The sequence below is a fragment of the Lynx rufus genome, unplaced genomic scaffold (genome assembly GCF_022079265.1).
Source record: "Lynx rufus isolate CCGP_SWC_20201006 ecotype Redwood Valley unplaced genomic scaffold, mLynRuf1.p SCAF_23, whole genome shotgun sequence".
Lineage (NCBI taxonomy): Eukaryota > Metazoa > Chordata > Mammalia > Carnivora > Felidae > Lynx > Lynx rufus.
In genome coordinates this window covers 5,187,226-5,200,834 of record NW_025814838.1, presented here as the reverse complement: position 1 = coordinate 5,200,834, position 13,609 = coordinate 5,187,226, and the positions used below count along the sequence as shown (strand labels likewise).

The window sequence follows — 13,609 nt, the reverse complement described above, 5'->3', positions numbered from 1 at the left end:
GGCAGTACGAGGTACAAATCTGCAGGCAAATGTGCTGACGCTGCTTGGGAAAAACCAAGCGAGCGAAGGGTGAAGAGCCTCACGGAGACACAAGAAAGACCCAACAGCCGTGGCCCCATGTCACATCCGATACTCACGTATCTCTTCTCCACGTCGGGGCCGTGGCCCTGGAAGCATGCTGCCAGGCGCTTGTGGGAGTGGTGGCATATTGACCGAACCGTGTCCAGGCGCCGCTCGATCTGACAAATGAGACAAACGAGCCATCAGCAAGGCTTCAGAACACATCTCTTCCTATGTGGCATTGGCATGTAGGTAGAAGCAGCACGTGGGGGTCTAACTTTTTAGCTCTTGGTGTAAATGCCCATGGTCTCCATTCCCCTGGAGCAGGGTTTCTTTCTACTGACATTTGAGGCCAGATAATTCTGGGTGTGTGTGTCGGGGGGCGAGGGGGGCTGCTCTGTGCATATGGTACGTTTAGCCTCATCTCTCTGGCGTCTACCCACTAGATGCCAGGTGCACCCCATTCCGAGTTGTGACAACCAGAAGTGTCTCCACACACTGATGAATATCCTCCCAGTGGGCGAAACGGCCCCTGGTTCAGAACCGCCTACCTCTCCTACACTGAGGGGTTTAGATCTCCTAAAGGCTAAGTGTGTGTGCAGGGAGGGGGCGCGGTCACGGCCACAACTCCTATCAGGAAGGGTGGCGGCAGTCGGGCTATGCGCTCCCTGCAAAGGCCCGGCGCCAGCCTGCAGAACCGCAGATGAACACCTCAGGCCCAGACCCACAGCCAAGTGGAAAAACCACGGGACTGTCAGAAGCCATCCCCTGTGGATAGTGGCAGAGCCTTCCACACACGGGACATCAGACAGAAGAGTCCAAATCAAGGCTCCACAGTTTCCATTCAAAGTCAGTTGTTTTCAAAATTATTCTTTATTGGGGTTAGGGTGGGTTTTTGTCTTTGTTTTTGCTTTGGTTTTAACTAAACCCCTGAAGCACAATGGACTGCAAGAAACACTGACTTAGGGACCCACGCATCAAGATTTAGTTTCCCAAAATATTATTGCTGGGATATGGCTGTTTATGGCAAAGAGAGCTGCTTTTCACAGGAAGGAATGCCAAAAATGTGTATTCTGATGACTCATTAAGAATGAGTGCAGGCCCTCAGGGATGCTTTCTATTTTAAAGAAAAATCAACAAATTCAAAGCAGAATGCATTTTTACCCCACAACATTTTACCCAATGACATGGTTCTATGCTTCTCTCCTGAAGGTCCGCACCGCGCTCCCCCCCCCCCCCCCCCGCCCCACAGCTTTTCTTCAGAGCCAAGGCCCGACTACCAGGGCCCTGATCGAGCAGGCACATTTATGTAAGGAGCAGTGGCCACATCACTGACCCCTCATCTTATAATGACCACATTGTAACACACTGGAAAACTAATATGCACTTCTTTACTGACCACAAAAAACAGGCAAAATCAAACAAAAACAAAACCCCACAAAACTCCATTTGGCTTTGATTCTAATTTCCACTAGAAAATTATAAAGTCCACTGGGGGACAGGGACCTTGGTCTGTTCTGTGCACGGATTTATCCCAGATACCCAGAACACTGTCTGGAACACGAACGCAAGGTGTTCATTTAATATTTGCTGAAAGGTCAAGTACATGTATTAAGTCCCTGTGCAAGGTATCAGAAAAACAACAGTAAATAAGCTGTAGTTCTCATCCTCCTGGGATTCACAGCCTCCCAGGGAAACTCCACACAAGCACAACAAACTTATGAGCAAAAAATAAGAGGCAAAATAGAGCCATTTGAACTGCTCTCACAGATCAAACAGGGAGCACACGATTAAGTGAAGGGAAATCTCACACCAGAAACAAAAAATAAAATTTCTATGGCCCAGGATCCATCCCTAGTGTTCTCCCATTTAACCTGTTAATTCCTGCTAATGATCTGATGGAGTGGATACCGCCATTATCCTCATTTTAGAGAAGTGGAAACTGAGGCACAGGAAGTTAAGTAATCCCCTGAGGCCACAGAGCCAGTCAGGGAAAGACCTGGGTAGGCAGGCACCAGCCTCCACACTTTCAAACAGGACTCTCTTCTTTATAGTCAAAGAAGGGGGAAACACCTGTGGCAATGATGGCGGATGGGGGTGGGGTGGGGGTGGGGTGGGGTGGGGGGATAAGCATCTGCATGATGAAACAAGGCGTTCCTTGAAACTGGCAAACTCTTGAGGCCCCCGTGGATGTTCTAAGAAAGGGACAGGAGCAGACAGTTGCCACCTGCCTCCTGTGGGAATTCTGCAGTCCTCAAACTGCCTGCAAGGCTTGGGGCTTCAAGGGTTCAAGGAGGTTGTGCATATTTATTACTAACGTGGGATGTGGGAGAGAGAACACTGATGTGAAACCTAGTCTAGTTAAAGGTTATCGAGCCCAAGCAACATTTCTGAAAGTCTGAAAGTGAAGCTGAAATATACGATAAAAGCCAATGAGCAAATATTACTAAGAATAAGATTGTCAGGGCTCCTGGGTGGCTCAGTTGGTTAAGTGTCCAATTTTGGCTCAGCTCATGAATTCACGGTTCAGGAGTTCAAGCCCCATATTGGGCTGTGTGCTGACAGCTCAGAGCCTGGAGCCTGCTTCGGATTCTGTGTCTCCCTCTCTCTCTGCCCCTCCCCTGCTCACATTCTCTCTCTCTCTCTCAAAAATAAAATAAACATTAAAAAGAAAAATTAAAAAAAAAAGAATATGATTATCTAATAATTCTTAAAAAAAAAAACCCTCCTACTCTTAATAAAAACTTCTGGTCCTTAAAAAGAACAACAACAATAACAAAAACGTGCTCTCAGAATCTTCTACCTGCAGGTGGCTGTCATAATTTAGAAGGATGTTCTGACATGGGCTGGCATGGCACCATTTTTCTAAGCTATGCCAGCTCCTCTCTGTGGGAAGAGACAGAAAGTCACCCGGGAGCAGACTGCTGGTCTTCAGGGGCTCAGGTGAAAAGACCTGCTGAAGGTCATGGAATGAGAAGCAAGGACACAAGCAAGGAGGCTTAAGGGAAACCTCAGTGCAGAAGGGTTCTGTCTTTCCCGGTGTGCTCTGGGGTGGGCGGAGACGGAACGGGGTTGAGGCCGAGTGAAGGGATGTGCACAAAGGGCCCCAGGCCTTCTGGAAGAAACCCCCAGCCCCAAAGTTAGGGAAGCCTGTGAGAGACGAAGTGCGGTGGCCCCGGCCGAGGTCCCTGCAGGAAATATCCCTCCTGCAGGGCAGAAAAGTCCAGGCTGATAACAGGCCACCTCAGGGCCTCAGGGTGGTTCTGACAGGTCTGGTCACCGTCACTGAGACTCTAAGTCCTTCAGGAGCCAACTCAGCCCAGAAGTGGAGGATGATAGCATGAGAGAGAAGTGGAAACTCTAGGCTGTTGCTGGCAGGGCCTGTCCCATCAAGGACACCGTCATAGCAGCGAGCGACAGGCCCGCAGCCTGCCCGGGACCCGTGACCAGGCTGCAGTGCCAGTGGACCAGCCAGGCCAGCCAGCGCCTCCCCCACCCCACCCCGACACCTGGCACTTGAAAGCAGGACAGCCCCATCTGAACTTCACAACATGACACCGAAGTTCCAGATCCCCTTTTCATCACCGTGCAGCCCAACTGCTTTTCTTTCCTGCTCGGGACCAGGCCGATCAGTCTCATCGTGTCTCAGATCATACATACAGACGTACGTACACAGATCTGCTTCAGTTCTCGCCGATGAGGCTTTGTTTTGTTTTCCTCTTTAAGCAAAGCACTTTAAGAAGATTTTATTTTGTTACCTGTAACAGATCTTCACTGAGGACTTCTGTTTTCTCAGCTCTGTGGGAAAAAATGAAAAGCTCAGAGTCAGAAATCCAGAAATGCAAAGGAACTCGTCAAATGTAACAATTATTATCCCAGAGTTTAAAACAAAACAGCTAGGGACGGACGCCTGGGTGGCTCGGTCGGTCGAGCGTTCAACTCTTGACTTCAGCTCAGGTCATGATCCAGGGTCGTGGGATCAAACCCCACGTCAGGCTCTGTGTGGAGGGTGGCGCCTGCTTGGGGTTCTCTCCGTCTCCCTCGGCCCCTGTCTCCCCTGTTCCCCGCTTGTGTATGCACGCTCTCTCTCTCTAAAATAAAAAAATAAATAATAAATAAAACAGGAAGAAATGAATGATAACATGCGGAGAAATTCCACTAATGTGGAAATTCCACCAATCAGAGGGCTCCTTGAGCAAAACCAAAGAAAAAAACCAGCAAACAAAAGTCTGCAAAGAATAGCAACCCCAAACAAGAACAAAGCCTCAAGACCAGTGGCTCCCAGACCTGGGCGTGTATAGAATCACTGAGGGTGGGGAGTGTGCTGATTTAAAATGCCAGTTTCCAGGCCTCACCTCTGTTCAAAAGCAGGTCTAGAACAAGATCCTGCTTCTTTAAGAGGCCCTTGCCTCCCAGAATTCCATGGCCGAGACCCACAGGCCACCCTTGGAGAAAAGACTGCTCTAGAGGCGCCTCGCTGGCTCAGTCGGTAGAATGTGCAACTCTAGATCTGGGGGGTCATGCCCCACATTGGGCATGGAGCCTACTTAAAATAAATTTTAAAAAATAAAATAAAAAAAGACCGCTGTAGAGAAGCTGAACCTTCAGTTCCTAAAACGATCATTTCTGAGCTACACAGCCTTACTGAAACAAGTTTGTCACAAATCCAGGAACGTGATTCAATACTACACACACAAATAGTTAACAACTGAGTACTCCTTCCTTCAGGCATCTCATCTTTACTTTAAAAAGAAACAAAGTATTTTCACAGCTTTCTCCCACTCATGCTTTCCAATTATCAACTATGTAGACCTTTCCAGAAAGCCGACCTGGCGGCCATCAATCGGCAGAGGAACAGCCTGAGTTGCTCGAGCCTCCGTTGCCAGATCACGGTACTTTCCGAGGACTCCTCTGCAGTCCAAAGGGGCAGCACTGTTGCTGTACGTAATACCCAGAATGATGGCAATCGAGGTGCCATAGTGGGACTTCCTGGTTCAAACAGTGATTTAAGTCGAGTCATTTGACACCCCTGCCCAATTCCCATTGAAACGAACAAGGAAACTTTTATTATTTTTGAGTGTTTATTTATTTATTTTGAGAGACAGAGAGAGAGAGAGAGAGCATGCAAGCAGGGAAAGGGTAGACAGAGAGAAGGAGAGAAAGAATACCAAACAGGCTCCATGCCGACAGCACAGAGCCCGACGTGGGGCTCAGTCCCACAAACTGCAAGATTATGACCTGAGCCAAAAGCCAGAGTCAGACGCCCGACCGACTGAGCCACCCGGGTGCCCTCGAACAAGGAAACTTTTAAAGGGACAAGAAAAAAGTCTTTTTCAGCCCTGAACATTGGGGGAGCTGGGGAGAAAGGCAGACCATCAATGAACCAGAACGGTAACGCCTTTTAATAAGACATATCGCAGAATGGAAGGCTGCATGATCTTGCCTCTGAATGAGTCTAATGCACGAGAAGGAAAAGCCGTTTGGCGGGCAAGTTGATAGGACCCCCGAGAAGGACCTTCAAACGCTGCTAAGCTCAGAGCAGCACCAGCTGCATGAGGCACGGTGGTGCACGCTTCCAGCCCACGCTTGGGCCATGGCATGTCAAGTAAAAGCCGGCATTGCCACAGAGGATTCCAACACCAGTTGTCGCCGCGGTGCCCTGCGTAACTCAGAGATGCCAATGGGAATGGCTCACTCATCAGTTTCTGCAGGAAATCAGAACTCTGACCTAACTCAGATACCTCCCTGGTGTGCAGGGGCAGGGCCTGGAGATGAGGTCGAGGCCCCAGCTTTCAGAGGAGGCCGCCTTTAAATTCCATGAACAAGTCCTGCAAGCGGCGGGCCAAAATCTGCCATCCCAGCCCTTGCTTGGCATACGTGGTGCCAGGCATTGCTGAAGCGCCAAACATATGTAGTCATGCCAGTTAGGGAAGTGGAGCAGGGCCCCAGCTGACCAGCAGCTCAAGCAACCAGCCTCAGAAAGAACTCCGACAGTCAGCCTCGCAGACCGCCCCAGCTTCACCCTAACTCCTATTCGCCAATAGCCTTGTCCCTCCTCTAGCAAAATACCACCACGAGATTGTGTAACTTCCGCCTCATCTTCTCTGGCCAGAGCTCTGAAATCTCTGCCTTCTGTAAGTAGAAGTGTACACAGAGAAAAGCCCTCAAGGCCTCCTAAAACACTCAAAGTTCAAAAGAAGAGATTCAGAGCAAATAAGTCCTTTTACAAAACGGAATTTTTTAAAAAATGTAACAGAAGAGAAAAACTTAATTTCAAAACCCGAAGGTGGGCCGTTAGCAGGTATAAGAACGTTAGTAACAGCTCAATGGTATAGGAAAACCAACTGTGTACATCTTTTCTCAGCAACTTGTTCAGTGACCTCACACTGGTCATTTGAAATGAAAACTCGAATACAACACAAAGAAATGCAAACAATACAAACCGGGGCTTTGTGTGTGGGGGGGGGGCGGGGGGCTGTCAAACACTTATGAGCGAGCACAGCACTGCAACAGCCACAAAAATAATAAAGCAAATGTAAAAACAAAGCAAGTGTTAACTTTGGGAAAAACAAAAAGCCCATCAGAAAAAATCATACTGCATTACTATGCTTAGCTGCAAATAATTGATTGGATATAATAATGTAAATACCAAACAGTAATATATCCAAAAATTGTACTCTAAGTGCATTGCAAGCATAAGGGAGTAGAAGCAAAGAGGGAAATCATACACTAAAGCGTGTGTGATCTCACACTAATCACACACATGAGCACTAAGCCCTCATTTTTCATGACAGGGGGCCAATAGGTAATAACTAAAACTTGATGACTCGAAGGATAGCTGTTTATATATTATCTATACATGTAGACATGAGTAAATGCCAAAATAAACAGAAATTTGAAAACAGCTTCCTCTGGGGTTAGAGAGTCTCAAGTGGGAGAGTGGGATTACTAGAGAGAAGATCCACTGTAATAAGGCTTTTACTATTATATTTGACTTTTTAGACTATATGCATACTTAGTTTCAAAGTTTAAAAAATAGTACGTTAGTTACATTTTTTAGTGACATGCTTGACATGGTTTCAAGTGAAGCCTAACTCTAACTGAAAACAATGAGTCCAACTGCCAGTCTGCACAAAACTATACAAGAATACAAAAGTGTAAAAACTACAAAGCAAATCAATATATTTATTGTCCTTTTTTTCATTTTACCAACTAGACCCTTTGCTTTCGATTTAGAGGTACTTCACCTAATAAGTTATCTGGAGACTGAAATATATGTGGAACATATTATATGAAAATGTTAACATACTGCTTAAAAATAAGTTTACACTATGTTTCCTGCCTTTATGGACACTCAGCCATATATTACATTGATAAAATTAATTTTAGAAAGAGATCCAATATCTCTTCTTAATCAGATTTATTTCTGGGCTTTCTAGTCTGTTCCATTTATGTATCTTTTTTATGCCAATACCATCCTATTTTGATGACTACTGCTTTGTAATATACAGCTGACCCCTGAACTACATAGGAGTTAGGGGTGTTGACCCTGTGCAGTGAACAATTGGCACGTAACTTTTAACTCCCTGAAAATTTAACTACTAGTAGCTACTGTTGACCAGAAGCATCACTGAGAACATAAATAGTTGGTTAACATGTACTATATGTTATGTGCATTATTTAATGTATTCTTACAATAAAGAAAGTTAGAAAATGTAATTACTTTTTAAATTCTTTTAATGTTTATTTACTTTTGAGAGAAAGAGAGAGAGAGAGAGAGAGTTTGCGCGCGCGCGCGCAGGTAAGGGACAGAGAGAGGGAGACAGAATCCAAACCAGGCTTCAGACTCTGAGCTGTTAGCACAGAGCCCAATGCAGGGCTCGAACTCACGAACTGCAAGACCATGACCTGAGTCGAAGTTGGACGCTTAACCGACTGAGCCAGCCAGGCAGCCCTAGAAAGAAAATGTTATAAGCAAATTGTATGGAAGAGAAAATACATCTACAGTATTGTGCTGTAAAAAATCTGCATATAAGTGGGCCCATGCAATTCAAACCCACGTTGTTCAAGGATCAAGGAGTTTGAAATCGGGAAGTGTGACGCCTCCAGCCTTGTTCTTCTAGCTCAGGATTGCTTTTGCTGTTTCAGTCATTTGTGGTTCCATGTGGATTTTACAATTATTTTCTTTTTTTGTGAAGAATGCCATTAGAATTTTGATAGGAACTGTACTGAAACTGTAGACAGCTTTGGGTAGTATGGAGGTTTTAATAACATTAAGTCGTCTAAACCATGAATACAGGCTATCTGGGAAGATTACTTTTCGTGACGAATCATGAGTCTAGAATGTAACATACAAACTGGGGTGGCTCCTTCACACAAAGATACCCCCATTGGTCTATGCTGTCCCCACCTTAATTTTAGGGAACCACCATGGTCCCTACCTCCCCCAATATGTGCTCCAAATGACTCGATCTTTCTCATCACTGTGTCTGGTCCAAGGCTCAGCCCTTTCTATGCTGAACTGTTTGGGAGTGTTCATCTTTACCAGAGAATTTGCCAGTAGAATTTTTACCCAGGGAAAGTCTAGCAATTACTCAGAATACTGGCCACGGTGCCCATTCAAAGAGTATATTAGCCACAGAAACTTGGTTTTTACTGAGATGTGATTTTTTTTTAAGTTTACTTATTTATTTTGAGAGAGACAGGGAGAGTGTGACTAGGGGAGGGGCAGAGAGAGAGGGAGAATCCCAAGCAGGCTCCTCGAGATCAGTGCACAGAATCTGATGCAGGGCTCAATCTCACAATCTGAACCACGAGATCATGACCTGAGCTGAAATCAAGAGTTGGACACTCAACCGACTGAGCCACCCCGGCGCCCCTGAGATGTGATTTTTGATCAGATTTTAAAAATTCATGAATAAAGCAAAGAGGGAGAGCAATATGTTAAGCTTATCAAGGCACCTAGAGACAACACAAACCAACGATTAAACATAATACTTGCTAAATCACATTGTTTTCAATCAGACATTTTGCTCCACAGACCTAAACTTTTTGTGTACAGGTCTTTTTTCTGCTTCGTCAGAGCCTTCTTTGTGTCCAATGTTCTGTGCTTGAAAACACACTTGAATGTTTCCTGTCTGTAACTGGGAAAACAATACAAAGCAGGAAAGCACTTCCGGCTCACCATTTTACTCTGGGGTTTGTTTTTTCCTATGCAAGCCACCGTGCAATCTCACTAGTCATTCAAACAAGGCTTACTTACATAGGACAGGATTTTTAAATTTATTACTTATTGGTAAAGCATTAACTTTTTCCCTTGTAATCCCCAAAACCTACAAGCAGCAGGGCTGTGCAGGCCTTGATGTCTTCCCCGGTTCCCTTGACTGGTTGTGGTAATGGCCGCCTTTCAGTCGTGCCTAACGGGAGTCTCACTCTTACTGGGCCAGAAGAAAATGGAAACGCCCCCAACCTGAAGCAGTTCAACTTACCTGGAAAGACACAGATGCTTACACTAGGACACAGGGTCAAAGGAAAATCTCCAACTGGCGTGACAATTTCCAACTCTAATTGTGGACTGGTTTCTGGAGAAGTTTCTGCCATCGGTACACTCAAATGCCCAATGCCACTAATGTGAAACACCACCCTGTTTCCCAGGATACAGACTACTGCACGTGGGCCGCGTCCACCTGCATAACGCACGTATTATGGGACCGTGGAAATAAATGCTCAAGTCCACACCTTCAATGCATGCTGTGATCTGCCAAGCACTGTGCATGACTGACCTCTTCCCTGCGAGCCAGAGAGATCCACGGGGGCAGAGACCAAGTCTATCTCGGCCATCACTGCCCCCTTCCCCGGAGCACCCGGCTTGCCATGGCCACCTGCCTGCCACACCATTGTGGGTGCTTCGTAAATACACACTGAATGCATTAACGAAAAAGCAAATGGCTGTCCCAACAATAGAGAATGGTTTGAAAAAAAGGTCTTTCTAGATTTCAACAGAGGTAGCAAGAAAAAAATTCAATAGCAGTAGGCAGAAAAGCAGACGTGTGCGTAGAATTGCCTTCCACAGTAAAATCCACAGCGACTAAAATTAAAACATGATAGTGCCTTCCAAAGCTAATGTTGTTGTTTTTTTTTTAATGAAAAAAATACAGCAAGTAAACTACCCATATTACCAGGGGTCAGCAAACTGTGGCCTACAGATCCAATCTAGCTCACTGCCTATTTTTGTATGGCAAGCTGATGGTTTTTACTTTAAAATGGCTGGGGGTGGGGGAAAGAAACTCAGAAGAGGAACATACATACGATGCGCAAGGACGATACGAAATTCAAGTTCCAGTGTGCACAAATCAAGTGTGACTGGAGCACAGCCAGGCTGATACGTTTCTGCATCATCTATGGCTGCTTTCACACCACAACAGCAGGGTGGCGTTACTGCGACAGAGACCAGACGGCCTGTGGAGCTCAAAATATTTACTCTCTGGCTGCCTACCAACCAGGGTGCCAACCCCGGCTGCACACCAGTGATCCTCAAGGGGTGTGGTGCAAACCTCGCAAGGAGGCTTTCTGGAGTCACTTTGAGGACTGGTACGTGAGGCCGGTCTGGAGGCGTGTAGCCGGCCTTCTCCGAAGTCCCGCCTCATGTTTGAGAAGCTGCTGCTAAAATGAACGGGGGCGGCTGACTCTGATGATACAGTCCAAATGTGAGGCACAGCCCGATGCTGGGGACGTTGGGGACAGGCGGAAATCAGAAGTGATGTCTCTCCTCCCCCTACCCACCTCCACCCACTCCCCTCCCCAAAACCCACTGAAATATTGTAACTATTGTTCTCTTCCCGATCCTTACCGACACACCAACGTCAGGACAAATTCTAAATAAATACAACTGCCTGGGTCAGGCGTCGGCAAACGTTTTCTGGAAAGGCCAGATCGTAAATATTTCGGGCTTGCAGGCCACACCATTGCCGCTGCAACTACTCCGCTCTGCCGCTGAGACACAGAGGTTGTCACAGACAACATACAGACGAATGGACCTGGCCATGTTCCAATAACCGTGACTTCTGGCCGCTGAAATGTGAGTTCACATAACTTTCCTAGGTCACAAAATATTCTCCTGATTTTTTCGCCAAACATTTAAACCTGCATAGTTTGCTGACCTCTGATCTGTGTACCGGTTCAGTGTGGTTTCCCAAGAAGCTTCGATCTTTTCTAATCACTCCCAATTCTTCTTACTTTGAAGGGGGATGTCTGCGCGTTCCCAACTTGCTCTTCTGAAGGCAAGGGGCGCCGCTAGCTTTTTGGGATTTCACCAGCTCTAAGCCACTCTCAGCCCGAGAGCAAAAGCTCACCTTTTACCACTCAGTCCCTCTCTCCCCAGGGATGGCAAACACACGACCCGAGAGCCAACACGAACTTCAAACATCAGTGCCTTCCCACTGCCCCAAGATTGTGGTGTTGACGGCTTTGGTTGACGAATCCACACAAGAGCTCATAATTCTGTTGGTTTTTCACTTAAACAATCACACTTGGGTGTATCAAAAAAAAAAAAAGGGGAGACATGGAGAGAATTTTTAATAAACTGATTTGAAATGCTGGTTACCTGCAAGTATTTAAGTGCATGTTTGAGAAAGAATATAAACTATGACCAATCAATTGAGGCGTCTCAATACGGTCTACAGGGCAAAGACATACATGGTCACCGACTGCAATGAAATTTATATTTGCAGGGAAATGACAGCGGCCAGACGCATTCTGCCGGGAACCAGATTTTGAGCAACGCTGTCCTCTCCTGGTACAAGCCTTTACAAAACCCACTTGAGCCTCTGTGCCCAGTCTGGACACACTCATCTGATTTCACAGTGAGCCAGGGAACTACTGGGTGAGTTTTTCCTGTTCTGTCTCATTAGATTAGCTGTCTTCTTAAATTTCTGGGCAGTGATCTGAAGTCTACCTAATGGGATTTTAAAAGTAAAGGAACCCTATGACACTTTATAAATGAAACAATTTGTTACACATTCCAAAAGTAGTTTTAAAAGACTTAAAAGAGGGTTTATAGACTTCTAAAGGGAAAGTATGGGAAAAGAAAAACAGAAGACCCCCCCCCCCCCGCATAACACTAAAAGAAAAAGGGTATTTTTCAGAGGGAAAATGATCAAAGTATTTTGGTAATAGGATGGGTGAAATATACCTAATACCTATTTGTATATACCTAACACGTATACCTACGTACATATTTGCCTTCATATTTATAGCTTTCCTAAGATTAATACCGTTTACTTTTTACCTTAAACAACGATAACAAAACCCTGATGGCCCTTAACTGAATCTCTATATTATTATTTGAATTCCAGTCAATAAGACGAAAGGTTATATTCTCACATAAACGGAATTGGGTTTTATTGTCTTCCTACGCACGTAAGCTTATCCCACAGCTTTTTGTTTGGTCAGTTGGCCTTTTTCCCCCTCTGGCACATGAAATGGAATCTATTTGCTGTCCCTGCTGTAACCATGTGCTCCACCAACAATTTCTGCTCGTGGCAAAGTCGGAAGGAAGCTCGCTGCCGGGGACACTGTGCAAGTCCCTGCAGTGGTCTCCCCAGGGGAGTCATTTAGATAGTAAACCTGCTTGGGCCTGAGGGCAGCTCAGTTTGACATTTCAAAATGTACTGAAGCAGGCAGAAATATGTGAGACATATTTTGTAAAGGATCTCAATGCGGACAAAGCATGTGGAGCTAAATCCTATCGGGGAGGGGGGGGGCGGTTCTGGGATGGGGGATTCAGTTTACTGCCACAGCCGGGCAAGAAGTCAGGCGGAGGCGAAAGGCCATACACAAAAAAATGTAAAGCAGAAGTGCCAAAGGCAAGGCCACATGAATTCAGGGCTCGGCTCTGACTCAGTGCCGTGGCCACCGGCAGGGAGGCACTCTGCATCTTAAGACAGGTTGTGCAAGCTCTTTTCCAAATGCTTCTCCCTAAGTCAGCACATTTGGACTTTGAAAAGCACGTTCCCATAAAAATCGGGTAATAAATGATCATTAAGTTCTCAGTCCAGGACCCATTGTGCTTACGGCTTATCTGAAGTGCCCATTACGCTTACAGCTTATCTAAAAGGCAGCCCTTGTAGGCGCCTATTGATTTCTCTGAGCCACTGTGAATCTAGGCAACAGTAGTAAAAAAAAAAAAAAAAGAAAAATCCAAGAGGTAACAGCGATTCTCAACCATAGCTACACATTATAATCCTGGGGGCTTTAAAAATACTACAGGTGATTCCATTTTTTTTTTTTAATATTTATTTTTGAGAGACAGAGAGACAGAACACGAGCAGGGGAGGGGCAGAGAGAGAGGGAGACACAGGATCCGAAGCAGGCTCCAGGCTCTGATCTGTCAGCACAGGGCCCGACGCGGGGCTCGATCTCACTAACGGTGAGAGTGTGACCCGAGCCAAAGTTGGAGTTTAACTGACTGAGCCACCCAGCCACCCCCAGATGATTCCATTTTTATGAAATGGCCAGAAAAAGTAAATCTACACAGGCAGAAAGCAGATTA

The 13,609-nt window shown here is 46.0% G+C and overlaps 1 protein-coding gene across 14 annotated transcripts in view; it reads right to left on the bottom strand.

The window, feature by feature from the left end:
- The window catches only part of ARHGAP17 (Rho GTPase activating protein 17), a 154,023-nt gene that overhangs the window by 51,252 nt on the left and 89,162 nt on the right, over nucleotides 1-13,609 (bottom strand). For 13 of the 14 annotated variants that reach the window (XR_006963612.1, XM_047087842.1, XM_047087845.1 and 10 more), the window contains 2 exons: nucleotides 3,819-3,858; nucleotides 138-239 (listed from right to left, as the gene is read on the bottom strand). Coding sequence is in view for 13 of the 14 variants with exons in the window: in XM_047087842.1 (XP_046943798.1) it covers nucleotides 138-239; nucleotides 3,819-3,858 (142 nt within the window). In the remaining variant the exon portion in view is untranslated. Of the gene's footprint in view, nucleotides 1-137; nucleotides 240-3,818; nucleotides 3,862-13,609 lie in introns of those variants that run through there. The other variant, XM_047087852.1, reaches the window with a different exon arrangement.